Here is a 20,395-nt window from a genome sequence, read left to right on the forward strand (position 1 = left end):
ACTACAATGACTTAATTACACTGAGCAACAAAAATAAAGTAAAAATTACCAGAGCGGAAACAAATCAATCTTTACTAAGTTTGACCCACTGTATTCGAGTATGATAATTATTTTTCTTGGTTCACGATCGTTTACGAGACATGAACGTTTAAAAAATGCGCAATTTTTACAGTTTTTTGGCTTTTGCGGTATTTAACTTAAAATCTAGAATTTTTGTGCTCAAATTGAGTATTGGAATCAATAGTCAGGTGTTTTTTCTATTGATTGTGATTTTTTATTGTTTTAAAATACTTATAATTAATTATCTAGCGAATTTTAAAAGTCAAAAATATATTTTTTTTTACGGATTTTTTCTCCGTGCTATTTTGCGTTTGTTTGACCAGTTTATACGCGTTTATACGCTTATACGCGTAAACAGTACATTTGATACAAATATTATTAGTATTGTAACGTATACTAAACAGAGCCGCCGAGTAATTGCGATCGGATTAGGCCGGGTAGCGTCCTGAGAGACCGTGTGACCGGGGTAAGTGGTTTTAAGGATTAGCGACATGCTAAGTGCATGAAAGCTAAACAATGATTGCACTTCTCATACCGTGGGAATACATATCCAAATACGTGACTATACAGTAGGTAAACAGATTAGACGTCCTGAGAGATCTACCCCTTATAAGGCGGTACGTAGGCGATATCACGTCATTCTGGACGGAGTACTGGGAATGCGTGTATCTCCTTAATCATCAATAAATGCTGTGAGACGACTGTTGGCCTTTTACTTGGATCCTCCACCCACCCCTACGCAACAGTATTATACAAAGTACATAAATACATATCAATTAATATTCACAGAGACATCTATATATGTATGGTCAAATTTGTAAATTTGCAGTATTTTAATCAATTCAGCGAAATTCAGTAAATACATATCAACTAACATCCATAGAGACATTTATGGTCAAATTTGTGAATTTGCAGCATTTTATACAATTCAGCGAAATTCGAGATTGCTGAAAACTCGAGATTTTGCGAGAAAATGGGTAAGGTTGCCAATTTGTTGGAACCATTTTAAAGAAAATCAGATAAATTAGTAAACTCTGATAGGAAACGATCGACCCGGAGTCACAAATCCAAGGTCTGGCCAGCAGAAACCAGTGGGATTTGAACCCGTGACCACTCTGTTCAAAGCATTATATGGTAACCACTAGTCTATTCTGCAATAAAATAATCGCGAGAATAATAATTAATAGCTTTAGGCAAAAAAACAATTTTAAAGGTTTTTAGTATTTGAAGCAAAGAAATGGTTTTCTTGGAGTGTTTTTTTTTTTTTAATATTCGAATTGTATCCAAATGTTCATAATACCACTCGTCTATTCTGCTGGGTATTTTACTGCCAACGAAATATATTATACATTTGTAGTATGTATGTGTACATATATGTATGTATGTATGTTATAGTCACAGTGTACATTTCGTTCATTCATGAACATATTAGTTTGTTCATACACGAACAAATTGACTAACGAAATAGTATCTTCATGAACAAATTTTAGGCATAAGTTTATGTATTCTCAATCATTTGTCCCATCCTCTACGTATAGAACCCTAAACTGAAATAAAACATATACAAATCATAATAATGGCCATGGTATTGGTTTAATTGAAAGCCATTTATATTTAAATATAATATCGGGCATATGTGCCGCTCCTGGTTCAAATAAAGCGCAATCTGTAAGTTCAATTTTCGAACACCTTGATCCGTATATCGGCAATAACGCGGCGAATTTTGGCTTCCAAGCCATCCATCGTCTCCGGTTTATCGGTGTATACTAACAACGTCACATATGCCCACATAAAATAATCCAAAGGTACTAAATCTCACGATTTTGGAGGCCAATTCAAGACCGTAAAATGGACATAGCACACAATACTGAACTTTCGCGAACTGAACCACAATTTTTGAAATAAATTTGCAGAATTTGCAATCGTTTTTCTAGCATAATTGTATTTATGGTAAAATGACAAACGAAATTGAGTACAAATCCACTATGTATTAACTGTAAATTGGCTTCTTTTGGAAAAAAAAATACTAATTAAAAAATAAACCTATAAAAAAAAATTATATGAACCCTTACATGCAATGTACGCACATTATCCTGGATTGCGATATTTTTCATGATAGTCGAAACAGGAATTACAGCAACGATGTAATGCAGTTTCCATAGGATATAATTTTTAAATACTTGGCGTTTCGACACCTCAATGATTTTGAAAGCTCAAAAGTTTCGTGTGACACCTGTTGAGTATTGTTGCATAGGGGTGGGTGGAGGATCCAAATGAAAGGCCTAAGTCACTTCACAGCATTTATTGGGTGATTAGGGAGATTCACACACCGCCAGTGCTCCCTCCAGAATGAATTGATATGGCCTAAGTACATGCTTATAAAGGGCAGGTAGCTCAATGCATTTTCCTCGACACGTTTGTTTACTCACCGTCTCACGCTCGTCCGGATTCTTAGAAATAGCGGAGATGCTACTCAGCCTAATCCGAGGGTCTCCATTGTTGCCCTCGAATTTACTTAAGCCCGATTGCACTTAACCAGCGGCGTATGTTACAGTATTGGTGGGTGGAGGATCTAAGTAAAAGGCCAACAGTCGTATCACAGCATTTATTGATGATTAAGGAGATACACGCACTGTCACTGCTCAGTCCAGAATGACATGATATCGCCTACGTACCACCTCATAAAGGGTAGATCTCTCAGGACGCCTAATCTGTTTACCTGTTGTATAGTCACGTATTCGGATATGTATTTCTACGACATTAGGTCTCCCCGTACCGATTCTGAGAAATAACTAATAACGGTCATTGTTTAGCCTAAATGCACTTAGAGTCCAGATATAATCCTTGGAGGTAAGTGCATGCACTTAGTTAATCCGATAACAGATATCCGTTGGTCTAAGTGCAATTCGCTCAATCCGCGGCGTACGTAACAGTATTATATATTCGAAAATAGCTTTTGACTGTCAGACAACAATTTCGAAAACATTTGTTATGGAAATTGTGTGACACCATTTTTTACATACATATACATATGTATGTATATGTATATACGTTTATTATAATAGTATTATACCATATATGTACATGATATATTATACTTGTAGATCAGATGAGTTCATTTTAATTTTAGTCTACAGGAGATTATCACTGTTAAACAGTATGCATACATATTCGTACATAATTCAGGTGTCAATATATTTATTTAGTGCATTCATTTGAGATATGCCAAAAATGATAAGAAAGCTAATTGAAACAATAAAATATCTCAGCAATCAGCATGTAATCCTAATGTATGCCTAAAGCATGATTAGAACATGACTTCAGCATGACCAATATATGCACATACATACATACATACGTACTAGGGCATCCAATCCCGGGATCCCGGTTCTCGGGATCCTTGGATCCCGGCGTTTTTTGGTACCGTGAATCCCGGTGCTGAAACTAGTCTCAATACCGGGATTACGGTTCTGGCAGAAATGTATTTAAATACAATACATAAAACAACGTTATATTAGGTCATCCGCTCGAAAATATTGTTTTTTATACGGATTTTTGAGAATCACTTGTGATTCAACCATCGGTCAACACGTGACGAAAAACTTGAATATGAAGAGAAGTACCGGAATGGCATGTCTCGACATATGTACATAGAAAAAGCTTTCGACACGGTTTGGCACGATGGACTCATTCATAATCTCCTTATAAAGAAAATACCAAACTACCTAACTCTCATCATCAAATTGTACCTAACTCGTAGAAAGCTAGTGGTTAGCGTAAATAATGAATTATCATCTCCAAAAATAATCTTAGCTGGCGTTCCGCAGGGGAGCTTGCTTGGCCCACTCTTGCTTTCCATATATATGTATAAATGACATACCTATTCCAAAAAACTGTCACATAGCCCTATATGCAAATGATACCGCTTGCTTCACAAGTAGCAAAAAAACAGACACTATTCTTAAAAATCTTGAATTTGCAATTAAAACAATGACGGAACACTTCACTAAGTAGAAAATTCAAATTAATCAAACCAAAGCAGACGCCATATTCTTTAGTGTCTGAAAGAGAAAGTCTGAAATGGCAGTCAGTAATAAAATATTTAGGAGTAACGTTCGATAAAAGAATGAGATGGGTACCTCACATTGAGGGAGCGAAATGCAAGGCGATGCGGGGTATATCCTCAATATATCCAATATTAATCGCCATAGTTCTTTATTAACTCAAAATAAAATAAAATAATTATATCGCCCGCTCATATTACCACTATTAACCTATGATTTTTTGTTAAAAAAATAAAAAGCTGTATTTTTAAGTCATTGATTGATGTGGATTCACTCGTTTCATTTGAGGAGAAAGAATTTGAATTGATTCATGATTTGGTGAAAATGCTAAAACCTGTAAAGATAGCGGTCGAATCATTTTGTCGTCGTGATGCAACACTTTTCTCAGCTGACACGACTATAAATTGAATTGTATGAACAATTAAGGAAACAGTGATTTAGCAATTTGAATAAACAAACGTCGGACTCTTGTTTCTTCTTTATTCATTGAAAAGCAAAACCAAATAATACATTTCACGGATTCATTAACACCGAGCACAAACAATACACTTACAAACTATCACAACCCCGATGGGCTTAAAACTATTACACATATAATTGAAGAAAATTACAGCTACATACATTATTAGTTTCATATTTGATACAAACACATAATTAATATTATATTTAATTTAAATATTACGTAATTAATTATTCAACGACTTAATATCAAGAACTACGTCACAATTGGGTGTGTTGCCAAATCTCTTCGGACTCATTCGGATATCATTCGGCGTTTTTGGCGATACGGTTATCTTGTGATTCCTAATTGCGCTTATTATCGAAACTTTTATCATCATCACACCGAATCTCATACCTGCAAAAGAGTATGATTAAAATCAATGATTGCAATCATATCAACAGATACCAAGTACAGATTCATTCATGCAACACGCTACTAAATCTGATCTAGCACATCATATTATTAATGTATCGCAAATTATGCTTATCATTTACGCAATTACACATGATTGTAATATTTACCTATGCAAGTCCTCGGTCCCAAGCTGAAAGGCAAAAACGGTTTTTCTTGGGCCAAATGAATATCGTCGAATCTTTCAGGAATGATCTTATCTGGATTTTCATAATATTTTTCATCGTTTTGACAACCCTGTGGAATTCACTTTCGTTATTACACGTACTTCAAATTTATCTTTAAAATTAATTGTAAATTATGTTTACCGCTATTGGGATCATCAGCTTAGTTCCTTTATCGATCGTTATGTTGGTGCCAGGAATAATGTAATCGGCTGTACATATTCTGTCTACAAATGGGAATGGGGGATGCTTTCTGAAACATTCTGTAAATATTTATGATTATTTTTCGTTAGTATTAGTATATGTATAATATATGGATATAAACACGGACGCGATGTGTGTGGGTATGTGTATTTGTGCCAGACCGTCAACACACAGCCAGTCAGAGCTAAGGGCCGGGCCGCACCGTGCAACTTTGTCGGCTGACTTGTTGCGCGACACGAAAAAATGTATGGAAATGTGTGCTACAAACAAGTTGACGAGTGTGGCATGTCCCATCTACCTACATGCATTGGTCTGGTCGCCCTCAACCAAGTTGTTCGCGAGTTGAGCGGTGCGGTCCGGCCCAAAGTCATCAAAGGGAAGTGGAGGGGTGTGGAGCGTCATGTGACGTCAGACCGAGCGACGGGTGGCACATACACACACACACACACACATTCATTCATCATTTCGAACGGGCTGGATTAGTGAACGTGTGATGCGCACACTTTTTATTATAATTAATATTACGTGTGCGTGCGCCTATGAATTACCTTGCATTATATTTATAGATAACATATGACTTTATTTTAACTCGTGTATCAATTTCTTTCCGAAAACAACGGGCAGAATACTAGTATTAAATACAAACAATAATAATGATAGTATACCGTTGACAAATTTTCCTAAGTAAGTCATCTTTTGCAGGCCTTCGAATGTAACTTGACCATCATATTCAGCGGAGACTTCCTCAATCTCTTTTCTTAGTTTTTCTTGGATGTCTGGATTTCGAGCTGCTTCCAAAATGGTAAATATAACACCGCTGGCAGCCGTTTCAAATCCAGCAGTGAAAAACATGAACAGTTGAGAAGCCAAATTGTCATCATCAGGCTCTGGAAATTGATAATTTAATTTAAAATTTACTCATAAACATTTGTATCGTTAATTATTTAAACCTCCTTTACAAATTAAAAAAAAATCCTCCTAAAAAAACCATTTCTTTGCTTCAAATACTAAAAACCTTTAAAATTGTTTGTTTGCCTAAAGCTATTAATTATTATTCTCGCGATTATTTTATTGCAGAATAGACTAGTGGTTAGCATATAATGCTTTCAACAGAGTGGTCACGGGTTCAAATCCCACTGGCTTCTGCTGGCCAGACCTTGGATTTGTGACTCCAGCTCGATCGTTTCCTATCAGAGTTTGCCAATTTATCTGATTTTCATTAAAACGGTGGCAACCTTACCCATTTTCTCGCAAAATCTCAAGTTTTCAGCAATCTCGAATTTCGCTGAATTGTATAAAATGCTGCAAATTTAACCATAGATATTAATTGATATCTATTTATGTACTTTATATAATACTAATAATATATCTATCAAATGTACAATGTTTCTGGCCAGGAAGGGTTTACCTTTTAGGCCTTCCTGGTATATAAATTAAAAAGATATAATTAAATAAAATTAAAATAATTGCAAATAAAATTCTGAGCCATCAAATAATATGATACAAACGAGCGGTTTTAGAAAAAGCTTTAAATAATATAATATGTATGTTATACAAACTCTCACATTTCATACATAAAATGTATAATACCTACATATATAATAACACATGTAATTATATCAATATATTGAACAAAACGTGACAATATTTTGAATTGGCTGAAAGTGATAAAAAAAACACTTGAGTTTATATCTTTCAATATCGCCAAAATCAATACAATATACATATGTATGTATGTACAAAATATGCTATCGTAATATGTAGATCGTATCTTATTGGCTTTGTAACGAGGCAAATTAAGATAATGTTATAATATTGGATTGTGGATTATCTACCGATCATTTCACCGTCGTTTCCTTCCCACGGCCCTTTCTTCCTCATCTCCAAAAGGGCATCAATATAATCGCCATGTCGATTTTCAGGATTTTCAGCCATCACACTTTTGACGGTTTGCTTCATCACATCGTACACAGACTCCGGCAACAAGGATATTCTAAAAGTGTTCATGATTTCAGGCGCCAGGAACAGAGTGTTCGTTCTCATAGATCGGTTAATAGACTCTTCGAACAACTAAAAAGTATTCACAGATTAATTTAAATACATTAATAGTATTAACGGATCAATGGTAATGGGTGAAATTTACCGTGTTGCCCAATTTTCTCATTGTATCATTTTCTGGATCCTTCATAGCTAAACCGTTTCTCCTGAATACAGCATCTGATATGCTGTCTGCTGTGTAACAGCATGAGAGCTCTTTGATGTCAAGCTCTGAATCTATCGATGAAATATCGTATTAAAAAATATTCTTTATAAAAAACAGTGTGAAATTCAAATATAGATCGATTACTTTTTTTGAAGATGTCTTCGAATTCATTTCCAACTCTGACCAAGGCATCAAAGATTGCCTTTTGCTTCTTAGTTGTGAAGATAGGTGAAAGTCTTGCCCTAGTATTTTTCCACTCCTTTCCATGGATGGAAAACAAACTGTAAATAAACATGGTTTTAGTTTAAAATGCATATATTATCCTAATAGTATAGTATATGTCCTGCCGAAGCAGGACATGTTAAAAAGTGTGTTATGTACCTTCTAGCTCCGATTGGATCAGTTTTTTTCGATATTGTCAATATGCGATTGTTAAAATATTGAAAGTCCTGTTTCAGAACACGATTTACCAGTTCGAAATCTCTCACAAGAAGGCAAGGCTTATCGGCCATAAATATACCAACATAAGGCTCATCCTTATAGTCACTAATGAACAGATACAATAACATCAAAAATAGTTCGACACCATATGAAATATAACCTGTAAATTTATACTTACTTGTAAATCTTCAGCAAGAATTCACCAATAGACTCTTTGTATGTGAAAATCGGTCCCAGGTTTCCAAGAAAAGGCACCGGCTTCAAATAAACAATTCCTCTGTCCTTCCAATAGTTGAAATTCCTAGTGACGTACAAGTATACCGTCACTATCAACGAAGTGAACAAAATCAGTGTAGTTATCATGGTGATTTTGAACGTGCGTGATTGACGAGAGCTAAGTTCAATCTATACCTGATTGAACGCATGCTGCTTGTTTATATATGATCTCCATGCATGGCGTGTCTGTGACGTATTGATATTTACCTGTGATGAAAGCTGCTATCTCATCTGAAGTGTTGTAATCTAATGATGATAGAAATCTCAGTGATAAATTAGCGTAAACTTTGAACTGAATTGTTCTCAATTTTTTTTTTATTATTTGACTACATATCTATTATACTACATTGTTTACTAAATAGTCGAATTGTATCACATTAATTACTTTATCTATGTACGTAGTAACAATAAATGAAGTTTTGTAACTCGAGATTTTGACTGATTCGAACTCAGAATCGATCACTGATCACGTTTACATGATCTCGAAAAAATTTGTGTGTGTGTCTGTGTATTTTGGGGAATTTTTGAACACCGTTCGTCCTATCGAGCTGAAACTTAGTATTGGTTAATGAAATTCTTATCGATATGACATGAATTTTTTTCAAATTTTTAAGTTGACCGTAAATGGTACCTCCCCTTATACCGATCTCCGCCACGGGCCCGAATGTGAAACGCCCGAAAACGCAAATATCGGAAGGCAAAGATCGAAAATCGAAAGATCTTAAGTCGAAAGATCAAAAAAAAAGGGTGCATGGTAAACGGTACATACTCTCGTACATACACACTTAATTTGCGCGAGCTGGATACAACAGGAACAAGAGGAACAGGCTTTTCCTCCCGTATTAATGTGCGCCCACAGAATATGGAAGGAAAACCCTGTTCCTCTTGTTCCTGTTGTATCCTGCTCGCGCAAATTAAGTGAGTATGTACCGTTTACCATGCACCCTTTTTTTATCTTTCGACTTAAGATCTTTCGATTTTCGATCTTTGCCTTCCGATATTTGCGTTTTCGGGCGTTTCACATTCAGGCCCGTGAGGTAGACCCCCCCCCCCCTTATACATATATAGGTGTCCTCTTTTTTTAAGTTTTTGAATTCATTTATAACTGAATTGGACTGAAGTTTTTTTTAAATATAATAGAAATTATAAATTTTATACCCCAATATTTTTTAAATATTTTTACCTGAACCGGAAGTAGTACTTTTAATCTAGAGAATCAAGGTTTTTTATGTTTTTCTCAGAAACCTTTTGGTTTATTGAACTGAAATTTCATATCTACAAGCTTAAACTTAATACCAAGTTATGAGTAAAATTTGGTAAGCTTCCGTCAACCGAAAGTGGCAGTTTACTCTTGTTCGATTTTTCTTCTACTATATTTTTTGACCTATCGATTTTAAGCTATTTAAATAGTTTAAAAATCAAGCAATTGATGAACCAAATTTCAAAGATTATACTCTAGTGCAGCGGTTTTTCGCGTACCACTTAGTGGTACGCGAAAAAAAATCAATAATGGCGGACATGCAGGAATGGATGATTTACAATGATAAATAGAAATATTTTTTTTATAATTAATAAACATTATCATAATAAATCATAGTTGACGTATCGATGAATTCATTAAATGTCATTAAAATTATTACGTAAGGAGATTTAATTAAGAAAAAATATATATTTTATTATATAATATGTACTTTGTAATTTTGTGTTTTTATTAAAACCATTTATCAGTAATAGAAGTATGACGAAATAATATATAAATATATTAAATTTTGAGCATATTATAATTGTAACTCCGCAAATAACTTTTTTTCCACAAAATTTCTTAACAAAACAGATTCATTGCGTCTACCATGTCTTCACATTCCTTACCATGCAAATACTAATGCAAATAAAAATGGGTTCACTCTTGTCAATTTCTATTGTCAACCTTTTTTTTGCTCTCTAGCATTGTAGGACAATAGTAATTGACAATAGCTAACCCTATTTCTTAGGAAATGAAAACGCCACCGCCGAAGTCTAGTGATGATCAGAGATCGGCTAAACATGGGTTCGACTACACGTTCTATTGTCAATTTATTAGAAAGGGGGTGTTTTCACAAGCTGTGTTTGCTCTCTTCCTTTGAACACTGAAGGTTTTTCTAAAAAAAATATTGACCATTTCTAAAAATAATGCACCAACATGTAGCCGATCTCTGATGATGAGACTATATTCAGCGTGATCATCAAAATTAACAAGACCAATCACTCAATTATTAGAAAAACCGTATAAGATTTTCATATATGTATGTATGTAACTAAGAAGCAGTTTTTCGTAATACCCAAATTCCCCAAATGTAAAAATAAAAACCAAAAGTATGTAGATATTTTCAAATACAACTCACAAAAAAAACCACGGCTGTGAAATTTATTTTTTACATACACATGTACATATGTATATACCAGTAAGGCCTAACAGGTAAACCCATTGGGCCTTCCTTGCCAGAAACATTGTTAATTTGATACAAATATTATTAGTATTATACAAAGTACATAAATACATATCAATTAATATCCACAGAGACATCTATGGTCAAATTTGTAAATTTGAAGCATTTTATTCAATTCAGCAAAATTCGAGATTGCTGAAAACTCGAGATTTTGCGAGAAAAATGGTAAGGTTGCCAATTTGTTGGAACCGTTTCAATGAAAATCAGATAAATTGGCAAACTCTGATAGGAAACGATCGACCTGGAGCACAAACCAAGGTCCCACTGGTTGTTGCTGGCCAGCAACAACCAGTGGGACTCAAACCCGTGACCACTATGTTCGAAAGCATATATGCTAACCACTAGACGACGCTGCTGGTTGAAAACATTCAAGAGCTTTGTAATAAGATAAGAAAAAAAAACTTAATAAATTTTATTGAATTTTCAATAAACATATTTTAATCCGTTTAATCCCCCCCGCCAAGATTAAATCCTGGGCGCACCACTTTATACATGTACATAATATGTATATAATATTACTGTATGTGATAACATTTATCAATTATTTTTTTAAATTATCACACTGTGTTGATAAATAACGATCGAAAATATGTGGCGTGTTGCATTAAACGTCATATAAATTAGCAAAACAATGTCTTAAACAAAAGTAAACTTTGAGCTGACTAGATGCCCATCAAAGTGACGTTGAGTTGTTTATTATTTTTTTAAGCAATTGCCCTATTTTGTCCACTATAAACAGGTGTTTTGATAAGACATGTGTATCTATTTAATTGTTCGGATGGGTGGATACTGTACAGATAGCTGAAAGCTCTTTATTACGAGCTGTAAATAAATTATAATATAACTGATATTTGCATCTCTGGCAAATTTGCATTCACAGAGATCCAATAGTCAATGTTGATATACGGGTAATGATAATGACATTATATACATATGTAGTTAAATAATTTTCAATAAATGATCGTTTCAATGATGATACGAATTACGTTTACAGGAAGTCTAAATCCAATTATCATCTTATTAGTTTTATTAAACTACGTGGCTAATTTTTTCACTATATACAGTACCTGACCAATATGCTTCACGGATTTATTCAATAAAAACAATATAAATTTCATCAACATATTAATTTAACTCACAACGAAAATGGACCAGATCAAATAAATTTAATATACAATGAGTTGAGTTTGTTCATTTCATTTCCTATGCCTAAAAACCAAAATATCAATTCGAGATTTATTTAAGATGCTTTACGTCTATATATCTTAAGAGGCCTGGACAGCAGCGCCTTGTCCATACAAACGTACTATACTTCTCCCTTCCTCAATTATGGCACTAGAGAAATTATTTTTTAATATGCTATGGATATCTACCATTGGGGTGCATTTATCGTTTTATTTTTTTGATTAATTATTTTTTATATTAGCTAGGAGCCGCCAAACATCTATAAAATCGCCTCTTTTTTACACCCACGAAACGAGTCCAGCGTGCTTATTTAACGGTCGATTTTAAAAAAAATACGCCAATAGATGCACAGAAAGTATCTTTCTCATACCTATGATGAAATTTTTTTAAAAATTGGTCCAGTTTTGGAGGAGAAAATAGTAGAATACGAAACCTCGATTTTGTCAATTTAAAATACGTTTTATCTGGTCGAAGCGCAACTGTCGCATTCACTCAATATATATATTGATATATATTGTCGCATTCACTCAATATATACATACACTCAATATATATATCGAAGAAAGGAACGGTAACAAAATTAAGGTTTCAGGTGTACAGCCCTCTTTATATATAACTTTAAAAGAGACTTTGTAAGGTTTAATGTATGTATGTGAGGTTTGAGTGGAATAAACGTTGTCGAAGAATCTAATTTTCTATGACGACGATGTCGATTTCGATTCCTATTTCAGTTCCTGTTCCGGATTCTTTATTCAATTCCGTATCCGGATGTCCTTTTCATTTCCAGTTACGGATTTCTTTTTCAGATCCGGTTCCGGATTCCTTTTTCAGTTCCAGTTCCAGATTCCATTTTCATTTCCGGATCCAAATTCCGTTTTCATTTCCAGTTCCGGATTCCTATTTCAGTTCCGGATCCGAATTCCTGTCTAAGTTCTGGATCCCAATTCCTGTTTCAATACCGGATCCCGATTACTTTTTCAGTTCTGGATAAGGATTATTTTTTCAGTTTCGGTTCCTTTATATTGTAACGTACGCCACCGGTTAAGTGCATTCGGGATTATCCGCCACATTAAGTGCATTCGTAGGGAACAATGGAGACCCCCATATTAGGCCTAGCGGCATCTCCGCTAGTTCCCAGTGCCTGAGACCGTGAGACCGTACGTGACTTAACAATACATAAACAAACAGGTCAAGGACGCTACAGTGAGCAACCTGTCCTTTGAAAGGAAGTACACTTGGCATGGGGGGACTATTCTGGAAGGAACACTGGCTGTGCGTGGACCTCCTTAATCACCCAATAAATGCTGTGAAGCGACTTTGGCCTTTAATTTGGATCCTCCACCCACCATTACGTAACAATATATAAAAAAATACCATTTGTTGTGTGTATGTAATTTCTGATTAATATAAATTGATTATAAATATTTTTTTCGACAAATTCAAATAAATTTAATAAAAAACCAAATGAATGTTTACTATTAGATTTGCTATGTTTAAGCAGTTTATTTATAATATTACAAATACCGAGCGAAGCCGGGTAAGACCACTAGTATTCAATAAAAACAATATAAATTTCAACACACTCACAACTCACAGCAAAAATGGACCAGGTCATAAAAATTAAATATTCAATAAGTTGAATAATTTTTATTCATTTCATTTGCTAGACCGGGTTATAAAAATTGAATATAAAATAAGTTCATTATATTTTATGTTCATTTCATTTAATAACAAAAATAAAAATTCGACATTTATTTAAATGACTGTATAGCTGATTGCATTATCATTGATAAATATCAGTAATCACCAAAAATTCCAATAAATTTGCATTTCCTAGTAACATTATCAAGATCATCAACAACATACATATGTAATTTTTTATAAGAGATTTAATCGTCAAGAATATTTTTTTGACATTTATAATTTTGTGATTATAATCTTCTAAAATTTGGCAAAAAAAGTCTTTTCCAAATTTTAGTTTACCCAATATGTTTCATAATATATATGACACTGCCTAAATATAAAAGGGAAAAAAGGGTTGAATAAAAAAAAAGTAAAACTCATATGAAAAAATTTATTTCGTGGAAATAAAGCAACATAAAACTATTTTAAAATATACATATTACAAAATATATGACCCCACGTGCGCTTGATTCAATTTATATAAAAACGAGTCACAAGGAATGCTCAATGAAAATATACGTATAAATGCAATATTGTGACGCTATACATTTGTAAACACTCAATTCATATCCTTTAACACATCCTTCATAAGAAAGATCGTCTCATTCATCTTTGCGCAACTTCCACGCGCCAATTCTGTATCTCAACCATATGAGAAAGAGATCTGCCCCCATTTGAATCCAAGACCAAACTGGGGTGACTTTGGATCCGTCTATTTCAGTCCAATTAACGGCAACTTCCGCAATGTCTATTTTAAGTCTCTGGGCGATGTACAACAGCTCAACATCGAAAGCCCTGCAATAGTTTCAAGACATTAATAAACCATTATAAAATATTATATATATAAATTTCATATTATATCAAATGTAAAATCAAATACCATCGTTCAACATGCATATTTAAAAAGCACACTCTGGCTGCTTGTCTCGTCAACAATTTAAATCCGCATTGAGTATCTCTAATACCTCGAACTGCGAATAGCCATACCAAAAAATGAAAGCCGTACATTAAAATTGTCCTGAAAAATATATAGTACATATATATTTAATACAACACAAATATAATATATAAAACAAAGCATAGATATATGTATTAGGTATATATGTATTAGGTATATATGTATTAGGTATATCTTTGTAATAAGTACATAGACTAAGGGCCAAATCACACAGGAATGAACGTGGCACATAAACAGGCTTTTAAACATGCGAAACAAGGAGACACAAGGCAAAAAAAAACAATATGAGACAAAAAATAGCCTTGTAAAAAAAAGTTTTTTAAAAACAAACCTCTTTTTTAGTTTTGTATATAATATTAAGATATATAAATTATTATTTTGAATAAAAATACCAATAATTTTTTTTTACTACCGCCATCTATGTATAAAACTAAAAACTACATAGACATCACCCAGATTTCAAATTTGCAAACTTCGAACGCGTCTTAAACGATATTTTATCTCTATCGTAATGGCGGAGGAACCATTTACTTATATTGATGACCAAAATGAGCAATATGGCAAAGTATGAAAACGATCGGATAAGAAGCAAATTTTTTCCTGAATTGTAATCGTAAGTGAAACGTAAAGGAGGTTTGTAATAAAAAATATAGCGTTCCTTGCACATATTCAAGGCACGCCTAACACACACCGTCCCAAAATCACCCCCTGGAGTGTTTTCGGAAAAATTTTATCCTTGCTTGACAGTGATCGATAACCCCCACAGCGGGGATCCAAGCACACGACGTGCAGTTCTTCACTGTGTGATTTCGCCCTAAGGCTAGAGATTGAGGCATTACTGTTAATTTCTTAGAAAAAACATGTTTTTACAAGCAATTCTTGCTTTGAACACTGATGGAACAGTCTGTTGTTATTGTAGCGTGAGAACACGAGAGAGAGTATCCACTGTCTAAGTAGATATCCACTGACAATAGACACCCTGGATTAAGCTAACGAGACTCGGTAAGTGCCCGAACAAAGGATACGCTGGAGTTCTCAGACCCGGGCGAGTGCGTGCGACTCACCACAGTAGATCTGTACGTGCCTAGACAATAAATAAATGGATCGGGGAAGCTATGGTGTGCAACTTATCCATTATAAGGGGGACACACGGAACGTATCGTATTATTCTGGAGCGAGCGACGGCTTCGTGTGGACCTCCTGAATCGTTGAATAAATGCTGTGAAGCGACTTTGGCCTTTCTTTTTGATCCGGTACCCATCCCTACGCAACACTATTTAAAATTGCCCAGACCAGAAGCCAAAGTCTAGTAATAAGTACGGGTTCGGATGGTAATTAGGACAATAATGAAAAAATGGTCACTTTGGAGGCCGAACTTGACAATCGCTTTATAAGTATTTGAATTATTAGTCAAGATTGTCCAGCAACATAGCTCGGTGGTTGCGTTGATGCTAACCACCGAGAGGTTGCCGGGTTCTAACCTGTGGGTTGCCCTCAATTCAAAATAATTTATTTTTTTAGTTAATTAATTTATTATTAGTTTGCCAATTTATCTGATTTTCATTGAAACGGTTCCAACGAATTGGCTACCTTACCTATGTATTTCCAGACAAAATTTCGAGTTTTCAGCAATCTCGAATTTCACTGAATTGTATAAAATGCTGCAAATTTACAAATTTGACCATAAATGTCTCTGTGAATGTTAATTGATATTGTTACGTATACTAAAAAGAGCCACCGAGTAATTGCGATCGGATTAGGCCGGGTAGCGTCCTGAGAGACCGTGTGACCAGTGTAAGTGGTTTTAAGGATTAGCGACAAGCTAAGTGCATGTAGGCTAAACAATGGCGACCGAGTCGGCTGGTATTGGTCCTTTCGCAGAATTGACCTGTACCGTGTCGTGGGAATGCCGTGGGAAGACATATCCGTACGTGACCATAACAATAGGTAAACAAATTAGAAGTCGAAGATATCTTGAGAGATCTATCCCTTATAAGGCGATACTTAGGCGATATCTTGTCATTCTGGACTGAGCACTGCCAGTGCGTGTATCTCCTTAATCATCAATAAATGCTGTGAAACGACTGTTGGCCTTTTACTTGGATCCTCCACCCACCCCTACGCAACAATATGCATTTACTGAATTTCGCTGAATTGTTTAAAAAATGCTGCAAATTTTCAAATTTGACCATAGATTTCTCTGTGGATGTTAATTAACATGTATTTACTTTGTATAATAATACTTGTATCAAATATACAATGTTTCTGGCCAGGAAGGCGCATTGGGGTTACCTGTTAGGCATTCTTGGTATAAATTAAAAAATAAATAAGTATGGCGACAGCCATACCGCAATCCTACAACACTATAAAGCCTAAAGCCACTTCTATTGTTATTAAATTTCTTTGGATGAAACGGTTCCTCATCAAATTGGCAAAAACCATCGTACCCACTATTTGAATACAATTTCAAAATGTATAATCTATATATTTACATATGTACAAATTTAATACCATAGATGTCACTCAGGGGCGACCCGACGGAAAATATCAAATTTGTTCCATCAGTTATGCCCGCCTTTCCCAAGTATAAACAAATAAGTACATACAAATCAATTATTTTCCCATAAATAGTAGAAGATACGGTAACCCAAAGCTATACCATATTATAAAACTACCTAAATACGCTTCTAGTAGCGATTGCATCATCTTCTAGGTGAGCCCTCGAACCGATCACAATACATGATTTTTTAGATACTGAATCTTTGTCTTTTAAATAGTTTTTTCCACATAATTTTTCAAGACTTGCTTCCAATTTTGAAACGTCGGAAAAACGAGTTGCTCCATCGGCGTCCGCGAATAGTATGAGAGCACCTCTCGAGCTCATCATTCCCTACAAAACAATTAAATGAACGTCAATCATATGTACGATAATATCGTGTGATACAAGTTTTGAGGAAAAAGATCGAACCAATCTAACGGCACCGCCCTTTCCACGATTTTCAATCAAATCCAATACGCGTACTTTTTCCGATCCATATTTGTCAGTGTACTTTTTAGCGACGGCTACAGTTTTATCTCGGCTGCCGTCGCTGACAACAATCACTTCATATTGAAAATCAGGAGTATTTTTAATACCATCCAAATATTCAAGACACTCGTCTAACATAGGCGGCACTGCAACAATGAAAACAATTATATTTATATATATATATGTAAGTACAAAACAAAAATTCTAACATTGTATTATCATCCAATGGAATTCCGAAGATTGCCGGAAGCTCTATGCTCAAATATCTATCGTCATAAACAAACTTTTGAAGCTTATTATTACAAAATTGGATGACACCACTGATTACACTATATATATACATATGTAGTTACATCTCAATTCTTCTTCGTAAGCTGGCACGACTACGCTCAAGTGTATTGTAGGTGGGTCCGAAAGCGACGGAAATGGTATACTCTTTCCATCCCCATTTTTGAAATACTTTTCTTCTTTGTGCCGGAATATATTCGGGTACGGTTTCGTCAGTAGTACCAGCACTAAGCAGAACTGAAAGAGACAAGTCGACAGTGAGTAATTTTTAATGCAGTCTGATTGGATAAAGGTGCCCTTGAATAGGGCTTATGTAGTGTTACCGATACAAATGCTGCGCTACTCAAACAGATGACATAGAACGCTATGAGCGCCAAAGCCGAGAGTAAATGAGCCATGATGAGGATCAGAAGTGCAGCATCAGCCGCGTCAGCATCACCGAATTGCCAAGCCGAGAAATCAACGAGACATTGTAACCGGCTAACGAGCTCGCGCCACACAACTGACAAGTGACACGACACACTGACAGTTCCGCAAAGCAGCCAATCTAACGACTATGCTCACTGTTCGTAAATGTCATTTCATTTGGGGATAAATATAAAATAAAAAGTAGAGGATTGGAGCAGACCGCATTTTGAATTACTTCGCTCCATTGTCAAAATTCAAAACACTCCAGTTCCGCTCCATGTTCCAAGTTAAAAGTTTTAAAATAACAGAAAAATGTTATAATAATATAAGTGGCTTTATATTATTATAACATTTGACTATTTATTTTTGTCCTCAAAACGGGACATCTACCAATTCTTACGTAATAGTATGTATATTCAAGAAAACGCGTATTTTTTCATAGTTTTTATTTATTAATAAAAAGAACAGGAATGTTGATGAAGAAAAGAAAAGAACAGGAATGAATAATATAACTATAAAAAAATTTATGTTGTTTTATATTTTTCTGATGAACAAATTTTCTTAAGTATTACTGGGTTTGCTTTTAAATAAGAATGAAATTTTTGGCAGGATTTCTTAAAATTGATTTTGTGACGAACGGATTTACGCGTGCTTATCTGATCTCGCGGTGGGAGTGCAGAGGGCGTTTACTCCGTTATTCTCCAAGGGTCGGGTTATGTAGAAACGTGGACTAACCTTGGGATAGTGATATATATGTATATAGTCGGGGAGGTTCCTGACTGCAAGTCGTCTTCGTTGATAACAGCTTCCTCGTCGTCTCACGGCTGAGGTTTCTCCGGAAACAGCGTGAGGAATGCAGGGGAAGTTGTGCTGGAACTCAGGGGAGGGAGTGATGCTACACTCGACCTCGCAGCGGTTCTTCAGCACTGATGGTGATGGATCTCTGGGCCCCCCCCCCTGGAGACGTGCATAGGAGAGATCTTTCTTCGACGGGCGATCGCGGGTGAAAGAGAGCGCTCTACATGCGCGCGCGCATACAAGGCTTTTTCCTGGGTGGCCACTCGAAATAAAAGGCGAGTGCTGCCCTATGGGACGTTGGGGAGAACGTCGCGTTACAATTTTAATTAACAACATCGCTTTAAGAACTGAGACTTGCAACTGCGTTTTTTTTTTCATCCACAACTTGTTCGTTTGTGAAAAGACTCTTTCTACGGGAATCTTCATCCAGTTAATCTGTGGTTCAATCTGTCTGGCACTTTTCGATCGTTTGCACCAAACCCGTTGCGATGCTTTGCAGTAGATTATGTACCACACATTTATCGTGCTCCATTGCTCCACTGTTCCACTCCAACACTCTGGGAATAATGCACTGTTATATATTACAAAAAGGAATTCAAACTATATAAATATATATAAACATTTATAAATATATGGGTAAACGGACTACTAGTCATATGTGAACCAGTCACAGGACAACCGGTCGCTCTATATCGGTCACACGTGATCACCCGTCACACTAAATCTGGTCACGAGAAAACTGGTCACACCCTAAAATCGGTTACGAGAAAACTGATTAACCGATTTTAGGGTGTGACCAGTTTTAGTGTGACGGGTGATCACGTGTGACCGATCTAGAGCGACCGGTTGTCCTGTGACAGGTTCACATTTGACTAGTAATCGAACCATACGCATACGCGTACAATATTGCATAGTTATGAAAAAGATACGCGTGTTTTTGAAACAAGAAATGTATTCGAAAGGGTGCTTCTATTATTATAACATTTCTCTTTAAAATAAGCTTTAAGAGATTATATATGTATCATGTATGTATATTTCCCTTTTGTAATAGCTGAAAACTTGCTTATAAAGGATAGCCACACTGATTCAATTATAGAGAATTCTTGTGCATTATTGAAACTAATTTTAAATCTAACTAACGTTCAAATATCTTATGTTTTTTATGTCGTCAGACAATATTGAGAAGTTCCCCATAAAACAATTAGATTTAGCATTTAAAAACAATGAAAAACATCG

General features: G+C 35.2%; 2 protein-coding genes across 2 annotated transcripts; both read right to left on the bottom strand.

Moving 5' to 3' along the window:
- Positions 1-4,563: 4,563 nt before the first annotated feature.
- LOC143915225 (cytochrome P450 6k1-like) lies at positions 4,564-8,500 on the bottom strand. The gene is made up of 9 exons (XM_077435765.1): positions 8,228-8,500; positions 7,990-8,154; positions 7,753-7,889; positions 7,549-7,679; positions 7,241-7,475; positions 6,071-6,292; positions 5,346-5,464; positions 5,148-5,274; positions 4,564-4,980 (listed from the first exon to the last, which is right to left on the bottom strand). The coding sequence occupies exons 1-9, from the start codon at positions 8,410-8,412 to the stop codon at positions 4,811-4,813; spliced, it is 1,491 nt and encodes a 496-aa protein (XP_077291891.1). The 5' UTR covers positions 8,413-8,500; the 3' UTR covers positions 4,564-4,810.
- A 5,551-nt stretch (positions 8,501-14,051) lies between these two features.
- On the bottom strand, positions 14,052-18,528 carry wol (Dolichyl-phosphate beta-glucosyltransferase wollknaeuel). The gene is made up of 6 exons (XM_077436023.1): positions 18,277-18,528; positions 18,019-18,190; positions 17,606-17,811; positions 17,313-17,527; positions 14,560-14,697; positions 14,052-14,474 (listed from the first exon to the last, which is right to left on the bottom strand). Exons 1-6 carry the CDS (start codon positions 18,349-18,351, stop codon positions 14,282-14,284), a joined length of 999 nt encoding a protein of 332 aa, XP_077292149.1. The 5' UTR covers positions 18,352-18,528; the 3' UTR covers positions 14,052-14,281.
- Between the last annotated feature and the right edge of the window lie 1,867 nt (positions 18,529-20,395).

This window comes from Arctopsyche grandis, chromosome 8 (assembly GCF_051622035.1).
Source record: "Arctopsyche grandis isolate Sample6627 chromosome 8, ASM5162203v2, whole genome shotgun sequence".
Lineage (NCBI taxonomy): Eukaryota > Metazoa > Arthropoda > Insecta > Trichoptera > Hydropsychidae > Arctopsyche > Arctopsyche grandis.

Coding starts and splice junctions, on each gene's coding strand:
- wol (XM_077436023.1), bottom strand. CDS start 18,351: ATGGCTCATTTACTCTCGGCTTTGGCGCTCATAGCGTTCTATGTCATC. Junction 18,191..18,276: donor GTAGCGCAGCATTTGTATCG/GTAACACTACAT, acceptor TGTCTCTTTCAG/TTCTGCTTAGTGCTGGTACT. Junction 17,812..18,018: donor TTACGAAGAAGAATTGAGAT/GTAACTACATAT, acceptor TCATTGTTGCAG/TGCCGCCTATGTTAGACGAG.
- LOC143915225 (XM_077435765.1), bottom strand. CDS start 8,412: ATGATAACTACACTGATTTTGTTCACTTCGTTGATAGTGACGGTATAC. Junction 8,155..8,227: donor TTCTTGCTGAAGATTTACAA/GTAAGTATAAAT, acceptor TCTGTTCATTAG/TGACTATAAGGATGAGCCTT. Junction 5,465..6,070: donor CTTAGGAAAATTTGTCAACG/GTATACTATCAT, acceptor AAATATTTACAG/AATGTTTCAGAAAGCATCCC.